The following is a 14363-nucleotide window of genomic DNA, read 5'->3' on the forward strand; positions in this document are numbered from 1 at the left end:
CCACGCCCACCTCCGTGTCCCTCTTAGCAAAGACCTCGCGGCCTTTCACCGAGCAGAGAGGATGGCTTGGCGGCTTCTCCCTGGCCTTGCGAGGGCCCTGCCGGGGTCCCTCCTCCACCTTGCGCCCCTCTTCTCACCCCGTATCGCCTCCGCACGCCTCCCTCAGCTCCCTCAGCTCGCCAAAGGGCAGCCTGCCGTTCCAGAAGCCCTTAGGAGCCCTCCTTCCTCCCAAAGATTCCACGCAATTCCACACGCATTTCCATCCTCTCCCAAACCGCAGGCGTCCGCCCTCGCCGCTAGCACGCCCCGGTTTTCCTTTGACTCACGCCGTTCTGGAAATTTCCCCCACGGAGCACTTGTGGCCGCGAGGGGCCGCTGCAGGGCCCTCCCGGGGCCTGGGGCCTGGTCGTCGGGGGTGGGGATGGAGGGCCCCGCGCTGCGCAGACCCAGGCGTCCTGGCTCATCAGCTCCCTGCCCCGCAGGCCTCTTCCCGCCCTTGCTGCCCGCCACCTCCGGGCTCCATCCCGAGGCCGCTGTCCCCTCGTTTCCCATGACAGCCTCCCGGCACACCTCTCACCCCTTCAACCCCCCCCTTCACCCCCACCCCTGCACCCACCGTGAGAGCTGGGTGACAGCCAAAGCCACCCTTTCGGGCCCATCCCTGCAGCGCCTGGCTCTGGGCCCTCCCGGCTCGCTGACCCCTGCCCTGCCTCCAGCGGGGGTCGCGGATGCCACCCACCGGGCTCTCTCCTGAAGCTCCCTCTGGGCTTTTCCGCATAGATCTGCGGTTTTGGCCCTCCAAGCACTGTGGTAACTAAGCCATTCCCATGATGCCTTCCCTAACCCCTGTGCCCCCGGGTTTGTGGAGCCTTGGTCCCTGTATTCTTCACATGCCCAGTGCCCCTTGCGGAGGAGACTCTGTAGGTGTCTGGATCATGGTGAGGATGCTCAGTGTGTCTTGTGCAGTGGTTCCCAGTCTGGGGCAACTTTTGTTCCCCAGGGATATTGGGCAATGTCTGGTGACTACTCTGGCGGCCACAACTTGGGAGCTGCTACTGGCATCTGGCCGATGGAAGCCAAGGATGTTGCCAGACATGCCGCGGTACACAGACAGCTCCCCTCCCCCAACAAAGAATTACCTGGCCTGAGATGTTCAATAGCGCCAAGATTGAGGAATCCTGACCCAGTCAGAATTAAGACAGATCACTCTTTGGACCTAGTGAGCTGCCCAGTACAGCTCATTTTTACATGTAGTTCTGTAAATATTGTGGAGCACCAGACGTGTATAGGACACGGTACGATGTGTTCTACAGAACACCTGCTTCCATCTAAAAGGGGAGAGGAGATGGGAAATTAATGTTTACCCTGCACCTATGATGTCCCGGGAGGCACTGCTAGGCATCAGACATGTGTGCTCTGAGCTAGTATCACAGCAACCACATTATGAGACAGGTGTGATTCCTACCTGTTTTAAAGATCTGAAGCCAAAGTCACTCAAAAAGAAGATTGTAAAAAAAAAAGATTTAAATGTAGAACTAAGTGATTCCCCTGCTCCGTGTTCTCTTCCCATAGTGCCTCAGATTAGGGAGATGCACATTTCCAAATAACATAAAACAAGGCACAGTAAAATCCCTGCTGGAGGGACGTCTGGGTGGCTCAGTCGGTTAAGAGGCTCAGGTCATGATCCCAGGGTACTAAGATCAAGCCCTGTGTCTGCTTCTCCTGCTCCCTCTGCTCCTCCCCACTGCTCATGCTTTCTCTTGCTCAAATAAATAAATAGAATACTTTTTTTAAAAAAGTCAGTGTGGGAGAAAGATACAAATAGCATTTAGAGGTTGGGGTGGGATCAAGGACATCTCCGTAGAGGAAGTAACACTTAAGGCACATCTGGGATTATGTGTAGGTTGTGCAGATAGAGCCTGGGGGAAAGGCATGAAAATATGTGTGGAGGTACAGAGCTGTGCAGTCCTGCTTGGCCAGAGGGTGAGAGCCAATTGGCAGTGAGCAGAGCATGTCTTCTGAGGTAGGTATGATGTACTAGGAGAGGAAACAAGTTAGGAGTGAAAGAACTCCTTTCTGCCTCAGTAACAGAATGACTATAGACAGGTCCCTTAACCTCTCTGGGCTTCCACTTCCTCACTTGTAAAGAGGAGAGTTGTTTCTTCACAAGATTGTTGTGAATATTAAGTGAAATGACATGTATATAAGAATGTTGTAGGGGCACCTGTGTGACTCAGTTGGCTAAGCACCTGATTCTTGGTTTCAGCTCAGGTTGTGATCTCAGGGTTATGGGATCGAGCCCCACATTGGGCTCGGTGCTCAGTGCAGTCTGCTTGTCCCTCCCCGTCCTCTCCTCCTGCCACTCACACTCTCTCTCAAATAAATAAATAATATCCTAAAAAGAACTGTAAATTCTAAAGCACTGAACTGCACCTCTCACAGGATGGGGATTGTAGTAGTTGGGGTTTGTACTGGTCTGTAATTGTCACTGCCATTATTAATTTGCTAAGTGGTAGCGATCCATTGAAGTTCTCTGAGCAAAGAAGGGATGTGACCAGAATGACTTTGGAAAAGTCAGTGTGTCAGCAGGTGAAGTGGCAAAGGGGGAAAGGCTGGGGACACAGTTAAGGGAAGGGGTAATACAGGGTAACGTAGGGTGGAGGCAGAAAAGAAGAAGATGATTCCAGAAAAGGAAACGTTGATGAGAGGAGATTGGCAGTCCTGGCAGTGAGTGGATGCTCAGAATAATAGAAAGGGAAAATGATGGTGGCTTGGAACCAAAGCCGAGTGGGCGTTGGGCAGAATGGGGGTGTGGTTAAGTGGGGAGAAAGTAGAGGATGGTGTTGGAGTACCTGTGAGGCATCCAGGTGGTGATGTCTGGAAGGCAGAGGAAATGCAGGCATGAGGCTCTGAAGAGCACTGGGGTGAACAGGAAGGCCACCATGGTGGGGGGTCAGTAAGGTAAGAGCCAGAAACCGTGGAGGCAGCTCAAGGCAGCCCCTTAGGAACTGTTTCATCCGGAGGTGGGAGGAGAAAAAACATACTTGCAGAGGAAAAAGCCGGCCAACTCGAGAGACCAGAGCGCAGGACTGTGAATGCCAAGCAGGAGGGGTTCCTGGGCGGGGGCGGTGAACAGTGTTGACCATTGTGAAGAGGTCAGTGAGGAGGAAGGTCAAGAAATAGTCACGGGTTTGCAGATTATACAGTCATCCATTGACATTTCCGAGGGTGGTGTGTGTTGTGGGTAAAAGCCAGATCGCTGGGGCTTGGGGGAAAGGAGAGGAGGCATTCACTTATGGGGATAACAGCATGAAAGTCATGTTTTTCTAGATGAGGAAGAAATGGTATATTTGTTGGTTGTGTAGGAAAAGCCTTGTAGAGAAAGATGATTGACAAAGGCAAGAATAGTTGGTGGGGCCGAGTCTTGCAGTATGACTAGCAGAAGTTTAGGATAGAGGTTTGGGTTGACCCTGGATGACAGCAGGGACAGAAGGGACAAGAGAAGAGGGAAGACAGAGATTTTGAAGTACGGAGGCAGGAGGTGGTAAACCGATGGTTTCAGGAACGGAGAACCTGAACATCTAGGCACGGAGATGGAGCCGAGTGTGAGAAGAACAGAGAAAGTTTGAAAACCCACTGTGATGGGGAATGTGGGACAGGCATCCAGAGAGGATCTAGCTAGGCCTGTCCTCTCGGTCCCCCCATCCCCAGGGGCCAATCACACCCCGTCCCGGAATTGAGGAAATCCAGCAAGCAGCACTGATCTAGGAAGCTAGGCCTGAGGACATAACCGGTCCCCAGCCCCACTCGGGCACTTTGGATTTCATTCACACCGAGGCTTGGCATAGCTTCGACCCTTACATAACTCCTCAGAGATTTCTTTGGTCATTTCAGCAGGCAGAGAGGCCTTGCCTTTGTTCTGTGTCTGGGAGTGTGTTTGGCCCCATACCAGACAGGGATCCATGTGCTGCTGGTCCCAGCATGTGTCCAATGGGCTGGACAGGCCACATCCCCTGCTAGCGAACCTGCCCCGGGCATCGCCCCTCTGTGCCCCCCGCCCACCAGCCACAGCAGATAGACCCCAGATGTCTGGCTCGTGACCAAGTTCTCCATAAAAAATGGAAGGAGAGGCAGCAGAGGGAGGGTGGGGAGCAGGGGTGGGGAGTTGGGGTGGGGAGAGGAGAGAGATGCATCTCTCACTGCAATGCATGATATGCTGGAGAATAAGAGAAGGCTGCATGCCTCTTAGAGAGAGGGGTGAGGGAGAGGGGAAGGAGGGATACCCAGTGGCCCCTGAGAGCTGGGGAGCAGCTGGGTCTGGGGTCTCCACGTTCCAGGCCAAACTTGGTGAGGGGGTCAATGTGATTCCCCCTTCACCTGTCAGCCCTCTGGTCTGTTCCTTCCAGCCACAGGAGCCTTGGCAAAGATCTCAGACTTCCCATCTCACAGGGGTGGAAAAGAAAAGGTTGGCTTTGACTCTCCATCTCCGAGCACAGTAGGGAGGAGACTGCTCCTCGCATGGGGCGCTCCTGGGGGGCGGGGCACGAGGTGTCCAGATTCTGTGCAGACCAAGGAGGTGACAGGAGGAAGACATCAGTCTTCTGTGAAATCAAAGGAAAAGACCAGACTGAGCAGAGCTGGGAGTGAACCGAGATGGATCCTTGGATGCTAGTGCACCCAAGGTGTTGTTTTTGGGGTACAGATTAGCACTGGTTTAAGACAGTACCACGTGTTCCTCCAGTTAATCTCCATGGAGGCAACAGAAGACATGACTTTGGGCATCTGGCTCCCCGGGGCCCGAAAGTGGAGCCTGTGTCATCTGGGAACTCTAACCAGGAGATTTTCAGGTGTAGGGGGAGCGTCTGACTCTCTGCCACCTCAATTGTACACAGTCCAGCCAGCCTCCCCCAAACTTCACGTCTGTTGGGTGTCTGTGGCCTCACTTGTAGGAAGAGAAATCGTATGAGCCCTTAAACTCCCTTATGCTTATGGATGAGCTTATTCCCCTCTAAAAAGTTTCTGATCCCGGGTTAAAAGGAACCCCAGGGCAGGCATAAAGACCGGCAGCTCGGGGCTGCCCGTTGCGCCCAGACAGCCACAGCCTGGGGGCAGGGAGCCTCCAGCTGACCACGAGGGAAACCACAACCCCTCGGGGCAGGATATGCAGTGACCAGAGCACCAGGGCGGATCCTTGCTTTTCAGGAACCACAGTTTTCATTCACAGAAGTGTGTGAGTGCTACGACTTCTACTTCTACTAATTTTTGTCCAAAGGATGTTTTTGCTGGGTTTGTGCAAAGTGACTTAGCACCGTTACGCCTTGCGACTGTCGCCATAGCATTCGGTACAAACAGGTCCGGGTTTTGCAGTCCAAACAACAATGTAGAGCACAAACTCAAACTGCAGGCACGGGATGACTGCCTGAACGGGCCCAGCCTGTCCTTCTGCATGCAGCGTGCGGTGAAGGGAACATTTCTGCGTCATTTCAGGAGTCTCATCTTAAAATGCGCAACATAATCTGGGACGAATAGCGTGCACCCCACCAGAGAGCCTGGATGCCACGTGGCAGGTTCTTCCGAGGGAAGAGTGTTCGTTACTGTCGGGCACTTGCTTACAATTCTTGTCCAGGCCGCACATTTATTTCCCATGCTTGGCTTCACTTTTGGTCTGTGGAGTTAAACCAGATTTTGCCAGAAGATGAAAGAGGTGTTTGTAACAGTCTCAAAGGGTATCTCTTGCTTTGTTTTTGTAAAGAGATGAATTGTCATCGGCTCCGTTTGCTTATGCGGACGCCCTTTCCTAAAATGGTACCCCCCCCCCCCCACCATGGGCGAATGCTGGGCAGTGAAAAGCTTGCTCACAAATAGGACTCGGAAAGCTTTTTGTTAAAAACCTAAATAACATTCTGTGTCAAAACAAATGTGACAATGGGCTATTATTTCTATCCCCATAATAGCATGTTGTCACATCTTTGTGCCCTGCGTGACTGGGGGCCGGGCAGAGATGGGGGGGCCACGGGGAGGGGGTGGGGAGGCATGCTGAACCAGGGAGACTCGCTTCCTGGTTGCCTTAGATTTACTGCTCCTTCAGGAGGTAACTCAGAAGTTAATCTCTGCAGGTGCCCGGCCACAGCCTCGGGTCCACTTCCAGAGACGAGCTCTGCGGCTGCCTGAGAACACCAGCTACAGTGACCTGACGGCTTTCCTCACCGCCGCCAGCTCCCCGTCCGAGGTGGACAGTTTTCCTTATTTGCGAGGATTGGATGGAAATGGAACAGGTAATTGGAGTGTGTTTTCTTCTCAGTTGGGGCTTCGGTGTGTGGATCTTTGTTCGTGGCTGGAAGTGTGAGTCCTCCTTGGAAGAACCGGAGTTGTGAAGTGCAAGTGCGTTGGAACTGTGTTCACGAAGGATTCCGGTCTACACCACCACGGAGGGGCATCTGAGTGCATTCGTCTCCTTCAGCCCTTCTGCCTTATGTACCATCTGAGATCCCCTTTGGTAGACTAAATATGTTTAATTCAGAGAAATGCTTCTAATTGAAGTTGGGATGGATTTTTTCCCCCAAGCATAAGGCTCTCTGCCCTTCGCCCCACTTGGCCCTGAAGTGGGTTTGATGGAGCTGCTGTGTGGCTGCCCTCACAGCCTGCACAGCCCCACCCAAGTGTCAACAGCTGGGTGGGGACGTCGGGGATGTCATTTCTAGGAATCAGAGCAATTAGGAGTGGGAGGCTCTGCTCTCGATCATCTGTGCCCATCCAGCGTGTTCCCACATCTTCCCATTCTCTGTGCTGTTCTCTCTGCCTCGACTTGGCAAACAGTGGTCAGGCTTCGATGTTGATTTGAATCCTCTCCTGATGGACCTCTATTCAGCTCAGTCGGTGTCACCCTATCCTGGCATGACACATAGAGCTTAAAAATCAGAGAAACTAAAAGCCAGCAGCCAGAAAATACATACAATCCCTTATCAGTAAAAACTGGTTTGCAGCCAACAGTGCACTTGGCACTACCGGTGGTCCCTGGTCTTAGGGACTGGAAAGTGGCAGATGCTGAAGCCCTGAGTCATTTCTTGTCTCCCCTCTTCTTTTTCCAACACTTCTGACTAGTCACAACATAAGCTGGAAAACCAGAAGCTGTTCTGGGCTAAATCCTGCTGGATGAGGAGGTGACTGCATCTCCCCAGAAACGCTTTTATTGCATTTCCCTGACTTGTCCGGAGCTTTGCATAAACGGACCTTGGATCCTTCTGGAAAAACTTTTACACCTGCAGCACCTGATCCATTTTGTAGAATGCTGATGAATTTCTGGTGACCAATCAAGGTGATCTGGTGATTTAAAGTTACTCACTTTTCATCCATCTGTAGCACCTGCTTTCAGAAATGTTTCTTCTTACTTCAGTTTTTGCGTGATGAAGATGCAATTAATAAATCGGTAATGGGCCGTCAGAGAAAAAAAATGCTTGGTAGTCACTTTAAGTAAACATGATTGGGGGAAAATATTGACTTTTACTTTAAAAGTACAGGCCTAGGAGAAAAGTTCTATTTCAGGGAATAGGAAAAAGTACATTTTGAGACCATCATGCAACTAACTGCTACCCAGTCTCCCCAGCAAATGGTACACAACCCTAAAACCCTAACTAGGAGGGACAATCTTATTCCTCAGGGCTCATTAATTTTTGTGTGCCCCACTTCCAAGAGCTCTTGAATAAATTATGACATCCGAGATGATGGAGAAGAGAGAACCAAAGACCTAGAACTATTGATTTTAGAGGAGTTTGTTTTATTTTAAAATCACTCTGTTATTTCAGAGGGAAGAAGGAAGGTCTTTAGAAGGTTATGTGCAGCTTCTTGCCTGCTGAAATAACTGACAGCTGATGTGGGAAGAAGACTCAGACCTCCCTTGAGTGCTGCCAGGAGAGGTGGCCACCCTGCGGCGTGTTGGCTCACACCCATGAGGGCTCTGGGACCATGGGCTCCACTTACACCCCGACATCTCATCCAGTTTCACATGGTGCACACCCTCCGTCCTGCCCCACACCCGCTTGCTTGCCTCTCGTTTTATAAAATGCATCTAAGAGATTTCAGTTTTGCATGATGGCCTGGCCCGCACATACCAGTGTGAGATGGCAGGCCATAACTAGAGCCCAACAAAAATGAATGGAGACCACAGATGGAATTGGAAAGGGCTGTGAAGGCCGGTTTCCTTGGAGTATTCTTGGTTATGTCCAGTTCAGAGGAGTTTCCAGAGTTGTAAATAGAGCAATTCAGCCAGCTGGAGATTTGGGCCACTTTCTCATTTGTTCACCTGCGTCCAACCTGCTCCATAGTTTCCTGGTGTCACACGGGTCCACCTCCTCATACACACACAGGCATCACAGCATCACACTCCCCACTCTAGTTGCTCAGAAAGCATACAACCGTCCTCTGGCATTCCCAAGGGGTTTACAAGAAAGGACTTCTGCTGGTAACTCCAGGAAGACAGAGATGAGTCTGCAAAATGAGTAACATCCAGCGAAGTCGGTAACAGAATGCAAAGCCAAGTGGAAGCCTAGATGCTACGTGAGCAAAACCCCTCATGTTACAAGGGCAGTCAGAGGCCTCCTAAGCTTGGTCCAGGGGCGCTCCCCCCTCACCCAGCTACCTTTGCCTTGACACCTGTCTTCATCTGAACATGACAGGAGCCTGGTAACATCGAGAGGGAACAAGAGGAAAAGACCTCATTATATACAGAACTCAGTGCTTTGTGTAGAGTTGCAGTCTTCTAACCAGGGCTGGAGGGGAAACAATTGAGCCCTTCAAAGTATGACTCGTTGCAGAATAATGAAAGTGGGAGGGTAGAGCGAAAGTGTTTTGGAAGGCATAGAGTAGGAGTGGGCCCTGCGAAAGAGAAAAGAAGCCTCAAGAAAGGAGGTATCACTGCCTGCTGTGTCTTCCAACGGAGAGCTTTTCAAAGAACATTAAACCAGGTGAACCTAATGTATATTGTGTTAAATTAATAAGTCCTTTTCTGCAAGGCTGTGACTTACTTCTGAATGTTTATAGCTGAGTCTGTTTCTTTCCATAGGCTCATAGGAAAGCATCTAGTCCAGATAATGCAGATAAGAAAAACAAATCCCAGAGGGGCAAAGTAACTTGCCTGAGGCCATGTATGCAGCTAGCGGTGCATCTGGCTGGTACTGGAACCCGGGCTGCCCGGGCCAGGAATGTGCAAGAAAAAAGAAAAAAACAAATAGCAAGGGACAATTGATGAGTGGAAATCTGGAGACAGAGCTAAGTGGGAGGCAAGGATGGATGATGAGTCTGGAATGCTTTCCTAGTCTACCTGCTGCTTCCCTCTGCGGACATCCTGTCCTGGGTTTGCTGAAATCTGCAGCACCCTCCGCGGCTGAGAACGTTATCTCTGAGTTCTTTATACAAAGTCTAGTGAGTTGCTTAATTTCTCTTGGTTTTCAGTTCTGTCTCATCCAGAGAGTCTGACAGAAGAACCTAGAGAGGTAGATGATAGACCTGGCTTTACTTCTGTGTGCCCTTTGGATAGTTGGCAGGTTCAGCTCTCAATCCAGAAGATGGTTTGGCCAGAAATATGGTAAATACTGGGTTTGGGTTTTCTTTGTCCTAAAGTGAAATGACCAGACTAAAAGATTTCAGAACTTGAGCCTGTGATTCCAACGTGGACCTTTTGATGGAATTCCCATTACCATGTGTTTTCCTGCAATGACAGATGATGAGTATTCAAAGATGAGTATGAATTGTAAAAGGTAGTGCTGTCATGACGTATGTGTAAATTGCTCTGTGAAGCAAATTGCTCTGTGAAATAACTCGTGTTGAAACTCTAAAAGTCGCTAGATTTTCTTTAAATGTTTACATCTAGCCCTAAGTGGAGGTTCACTGTTAGCTCAGGTAGTTGATGGGTAGGTAAGTATATAAGTAGCTTAATAAGAAATCCTATAGATTATGTTCTAATGGAGCTTAAATTTTTTTTATCACTGTGCTTTTGTCATTGTGCTCAAGTTTTAAAATTATAACAGATGACATTTTGTGTGATATTATATTTCACTGGAGAAAAATTGTTCTAAAATGGATTACTTAAGTATATAAATATAATATCGCTGTCATAAGCATTCCCTCATCTATCTATAAAGTAGGCAGTCATTAAAGCATCAACTTGGATAAAAGGCCTCTAATGTAGAATAATTGATGTATTAAATTCCTTTTAAACAGATCAAAATAACAATGGCAACTAAAATAACTCATAAATATTTCAAGTCCAAGTTTTCAGTAGTGTACTTTTAGTAGAAGTAAGCTAGGATTGTGAAGTACTCCTTGAAAAAAATTCTCTTTTTCTTTTAAAGCAGCCTCTAATATAAAACATTTGGTTTCATGATGGGGATCTACCAAGTTATTAATATGTGCATGGGGTTCACTGTGTCTCAGAGTTGATTGCAGAGATTTCTACACATACCCTCCTCTCACATTATAGATGAGTCTTTTCCTTTTGAGCCCCTTTATGAAAGCAAAGCACCATCGTGTAGCTGGAGTTGGCAAACCTGAGCTTGGATCCCAGACAGACCACCATGCCCTTGGGGCCAGCTCCCATTACCACCCTTTTTGAGCCTTTTTCTTTTACGTGTAAGATGTGGATTTTACCTACCTTACAAAGGGCGTGGTGAGGATTTTATATATGTAAAGTGCTGACTACAGTGCCCGGCATGGAGGTACCGTACTCAGTGGATGGTAGCTGCAGACGGTGGCAGGAGCCCCACGCGGGTCCCTTTTGCGCGTGTGATGGAGAATCCCTCTTGCTTCCAGGAAACGGCACCAGGTATGACCTGACCCCAGTCACAGCTGTCAGCGTCCACTTGCTCAGCAGCGATGGAACGCCAGTGCTGGTGGATGGTCCCATTTATGTCACCGTGCCCCTGGCCACACAGAGCAGTCTGAGGCACAATGCCTATGTCGCGGCGTGGCGGTTTGACCAGAAGCTGGGTAAGCAAGACTCCTGTGATTGGCTAGCAGAAGACTTCATTACTGTTTGATTTTCCTTTGAAGAAGTCCATGCAAGTCTCCCTTCCTGGAAAGATCCTGAATGCTGCTGCACACAGCGCATTGCATGGTTTCTGGCAGGTGAAGCTCAGGCCACTGCCAAGCAGGCAGGCTCTCTGGAGGGTTGTTTTTTTTTTTTTTTTTTTTTTTTTTCGTTTTTGGTTTTGTTGTTACCTTTAAACTCATTTACTTGAATCTTTAAAGGTTATGAGAGCTACAGTCGGCTCCCCTAATCTTTATCCTTTTATTCTTTAGGTCTATGATCTCTCTTGGTCATGTGGTTTTTAAGTTTAATGAAAAAAAAAAAAAAACGTGGCCAACAAGGTACCAAAAGAGAAACAAAAATTACCCATAATCCCCCCCGACTAGAGGAAACCATTTATAGTATTTTGTACTATATCCTTCCAGTCATTTCGCTATGCACATATGCATTAGTTATCTATTTCTGCGTAACAAATTTCCCCGAAACTCAGCAGCTTTAAACAACAGTGAGCATCTCTTATCTAATATTTTCTGGAAGGTCAGGACACCACCTACCTGGGTGATTTCTGGGTCAGGTCCTCCAGCAAGGTTGCAGTTGGGCTGCCAGCCAGGGCTGTGTTCATCTTAAAATCCACTGGGGGTTGGTGACCACACTTCCAATCCTACAAAGCTATTGCAGGCCTCAGTTCCTTACTAGCTATTGGTGGGAGGCTTCCCTTCCTTGCCATTAGGGGTCTCTCCATGGGGCTGCTCACATCATGGCAGCTTTCACCAAAGCAAATGACCCAAGAGAAAAATAATAAAATAAAATAAAATACAGAAGCACAAGTGAGCAAAATGGAAGTCACAGTCCTTTATAATCTAATGTCAGAGTGACAGACCATCGCTTCTTTCCATATGCTCTTGGTCACAGGGCCCAACACAGGTACAGGGCGGGGTGGACTGCACACAAGTGTGAACACCAGTGCATGGGAATCCCTGGGGCCCTCTTATAAAGGCTGCCTTCCAAAAAATATATTTTTAACAGGAATGGGATTATATGCCATGTGCTGTTCTAACTTTGTTTTAAAAATCACTTGCATATCATAAACGTCCTTACATAGCATCAACTGTGAGTCTGCAATGTCAAAATTAATGATTGCATAGTATTTAATTATGTGGAAGTGTCATAATTTGGTTGCTCTGTTCCCTATAATTAGAGCAAAACATTACTATTCTTACCAGTGCTGTGATAAATATCTTTGCAGCTAAATCTTTAGGTGCAGCCATACTTACTTACTTAGAATAAAATTTTATATGAAGTGGACCTGCTGGATTAAAAAATATGAAATTCTGAAGCTTTTAATACGTCTTTCTAAATTATTCTCTAGGAAGTTTTATTGTTGATGTTCATCACAACAATATGGGCGCATATGCTTGTGTGCTTAGATTTTCATACCACCTTCATTCCCTCTTCCGTACTCCATAACCTTGAAAGTCAAGCTTAAAAATTCTGTTTTCAAGGGTTCCAGGGTGGCCCAATTGGTTAAGCATCTGCCTTCAGCTCAGGTCATGATCTTAGGGTCCTGGGATCGAGCCCCACGTCGAGCCCACGCTGGGCTCCTGGCGCAGTGAAAAGCTTGCTTCTTCCTCTCTGCCCTGCTCGTGCTCTCTCTATATATATCTTTCTCTCTCACTAAATAAATAAAAACTTAAAAGAGAAAAAAAAAGAATATACTGGCTTTCAGATCCCCTAGCCCAGAATTTTAGAGTATTAGACTGTGCATAAAGATTATTGGGAGATGTGTAGTGTCAAATGTATTTTCAAAGATACCTATATTCCTTGAGTAGTCAAATCATAGTTCTGGAAATTTATATTTGAAAATAAATGACTGTTGTTGGGTGTCTGGGGTTTGGTGGGGTTTTGTTTTGTTTTGCTTTGGTTCATTTTGCTTTTCAAATAATTACTAGTAGAAGCCATAATTCTTTGTGTGGAATTCACTGATTTTACTAGACGTACTAAACTTGATATTGATGGATGGACAGTGTCACTGTATTAACATATCCCACACTAAGATAGACAGGCTATCACTGACGTGTGCCCTCTACAACCTAGTCAGGACATGAGGAGCCCTACACTTCCCAGGAGAAGATAGATTGAGAGGGGCGTGACTGGTAGAATCGCAGAAGAACACGGGAAAAAGTAGGAAGAAGGGAGATAGCTTGCATTCTGTATCTTGAAAACCTGGGTCTGCTCCTTGTAAAGCTGTAAGTCCCACCTTGGGCCAATCACCGTGCCTGTTTTCTCATTCATATAAGTCGTGCATTTGTTGAGGCTCTTATTCCTTTTATATTCTGCTTCTCTCCCTTCAGCCTCCCAGTTGGCCCCAAATGTGCCCAGGTCCGTGCTCTTGAGCAGCAGCATGGCATGTGGTTAAGAGCAAGGGGTCTGGGGGCACACTGGATTGGAATTCCAGCTCTGCTACGCACTGGCTATGTGGCCCTGGGCAAATTTGTGCCAGTTTTCTCAACTATGAAATGGGGGTGATAATAATAATAATAATATGTAATATTGTTACAAAGAAGATACTAGACGAAGTTCTCCAGAGAAACAGAACCACAGAACCAATAGGGTGTGTGTGTTGGGGGAGGCGGGGGTGTGTTTTATTTTAAGGAATTGGCTTATACATGTGTGGAAGCTGGCAAATACAAAATCTGCAGGGTCAGCCAGCAGCCTGGAGACCCAGAGAGGAGTTGATGTTTCAGCTTGGGCTCAAAAGTAGGCTGTTGGCAGAATTTTCTCTTCCTTGGGGGCAGTCTTTTTCTTGGTGCCTTCAACTGACTAGATGAGGCCCACCCAGATTATGAAGAGAAATCTATTTTACTCAGCCTACTGATTTATATGTTAATCTCATTTTAAAAATACCTTCACAGCAACATCTGTACATGTTTGACCAAATATCTGGGAACCATGACCTAGCTCAATTGAGACAAAAAATGAACCATGCCAAGGAAAAATGAATTAATGCTTATAAGAGGCTAAGTGTAGCACCTAGCACAGAGCAAGTACACCCTAAGAGTATATAAACAGAGAAAAGAGAAAAAAAAAAGTAAACAGAAGTCTCCCCGTCCTGTAGAAGGCTTTCACAGACCGTGCCCTCGAAACCACTTCCCAGATTCCCCTCAGCCAGATCTCTTGAAAGATTGTTCTCCATGTGCTGCTTCCATTTCTTAGCCCGCTACGATCTTGCTTCCTGCCACCCACTCTTCAGAAGAGTTAAGGGGTGTCCCCTATTAGACCATCCAAGTAGAAACCTCAGAGTTCTCCCCACTTTATTCTTTTGCTTCACCTTCCTGCCTGCAGC

The 14363-nt window shown here is 47.9% G+C and overlaps 1 protein-coding gene across 2 annotated transcripts in view; it reads left to right on the forward strand.

Moving 5' to 3' along the window:
• Positions 1 to 14363, forward strand: part of FAM171A1 (family with sequence similarity 171 member A1) — a 131246-nt gene that overhangs the window by 91032 nt on the left and 25851 nt on the right. The window contains exons 4-5 of one of the 2 annotated variants that reach the window (XM_038530017.1): positions 6117 to 6275; positions 10804 to 10980. In XM_038530017.1, the coding sequence (XP_038385945.1) occupies positions 6117 to 6275; positions 10804 to 10980 (336 nt within the window). The remainder of the gene's footprint in view (positions 1 to 6116; positions 6276 to 10803; positions 10981 to 14363) is intronic. The other variant, XM_038530018.1, reaches the window with a different exon arrangement.

This window comes from Canis lupus, chromosome 2 (genome assembly GCF_011100685.1).
Source record: "Canis lupus familiaris isolate Mischka breed German Shepherd chromosome 2, alternate assembly UU_Cfam_GSD_1.0, whole genome shotgun sequence".
Classification (NCBI taxonomy): domain Eukaryota; kingdom Metazoa; phylum Chordata; class Mammalia; order Carnivora; family Canidae; genus Canis; species Canis lupus.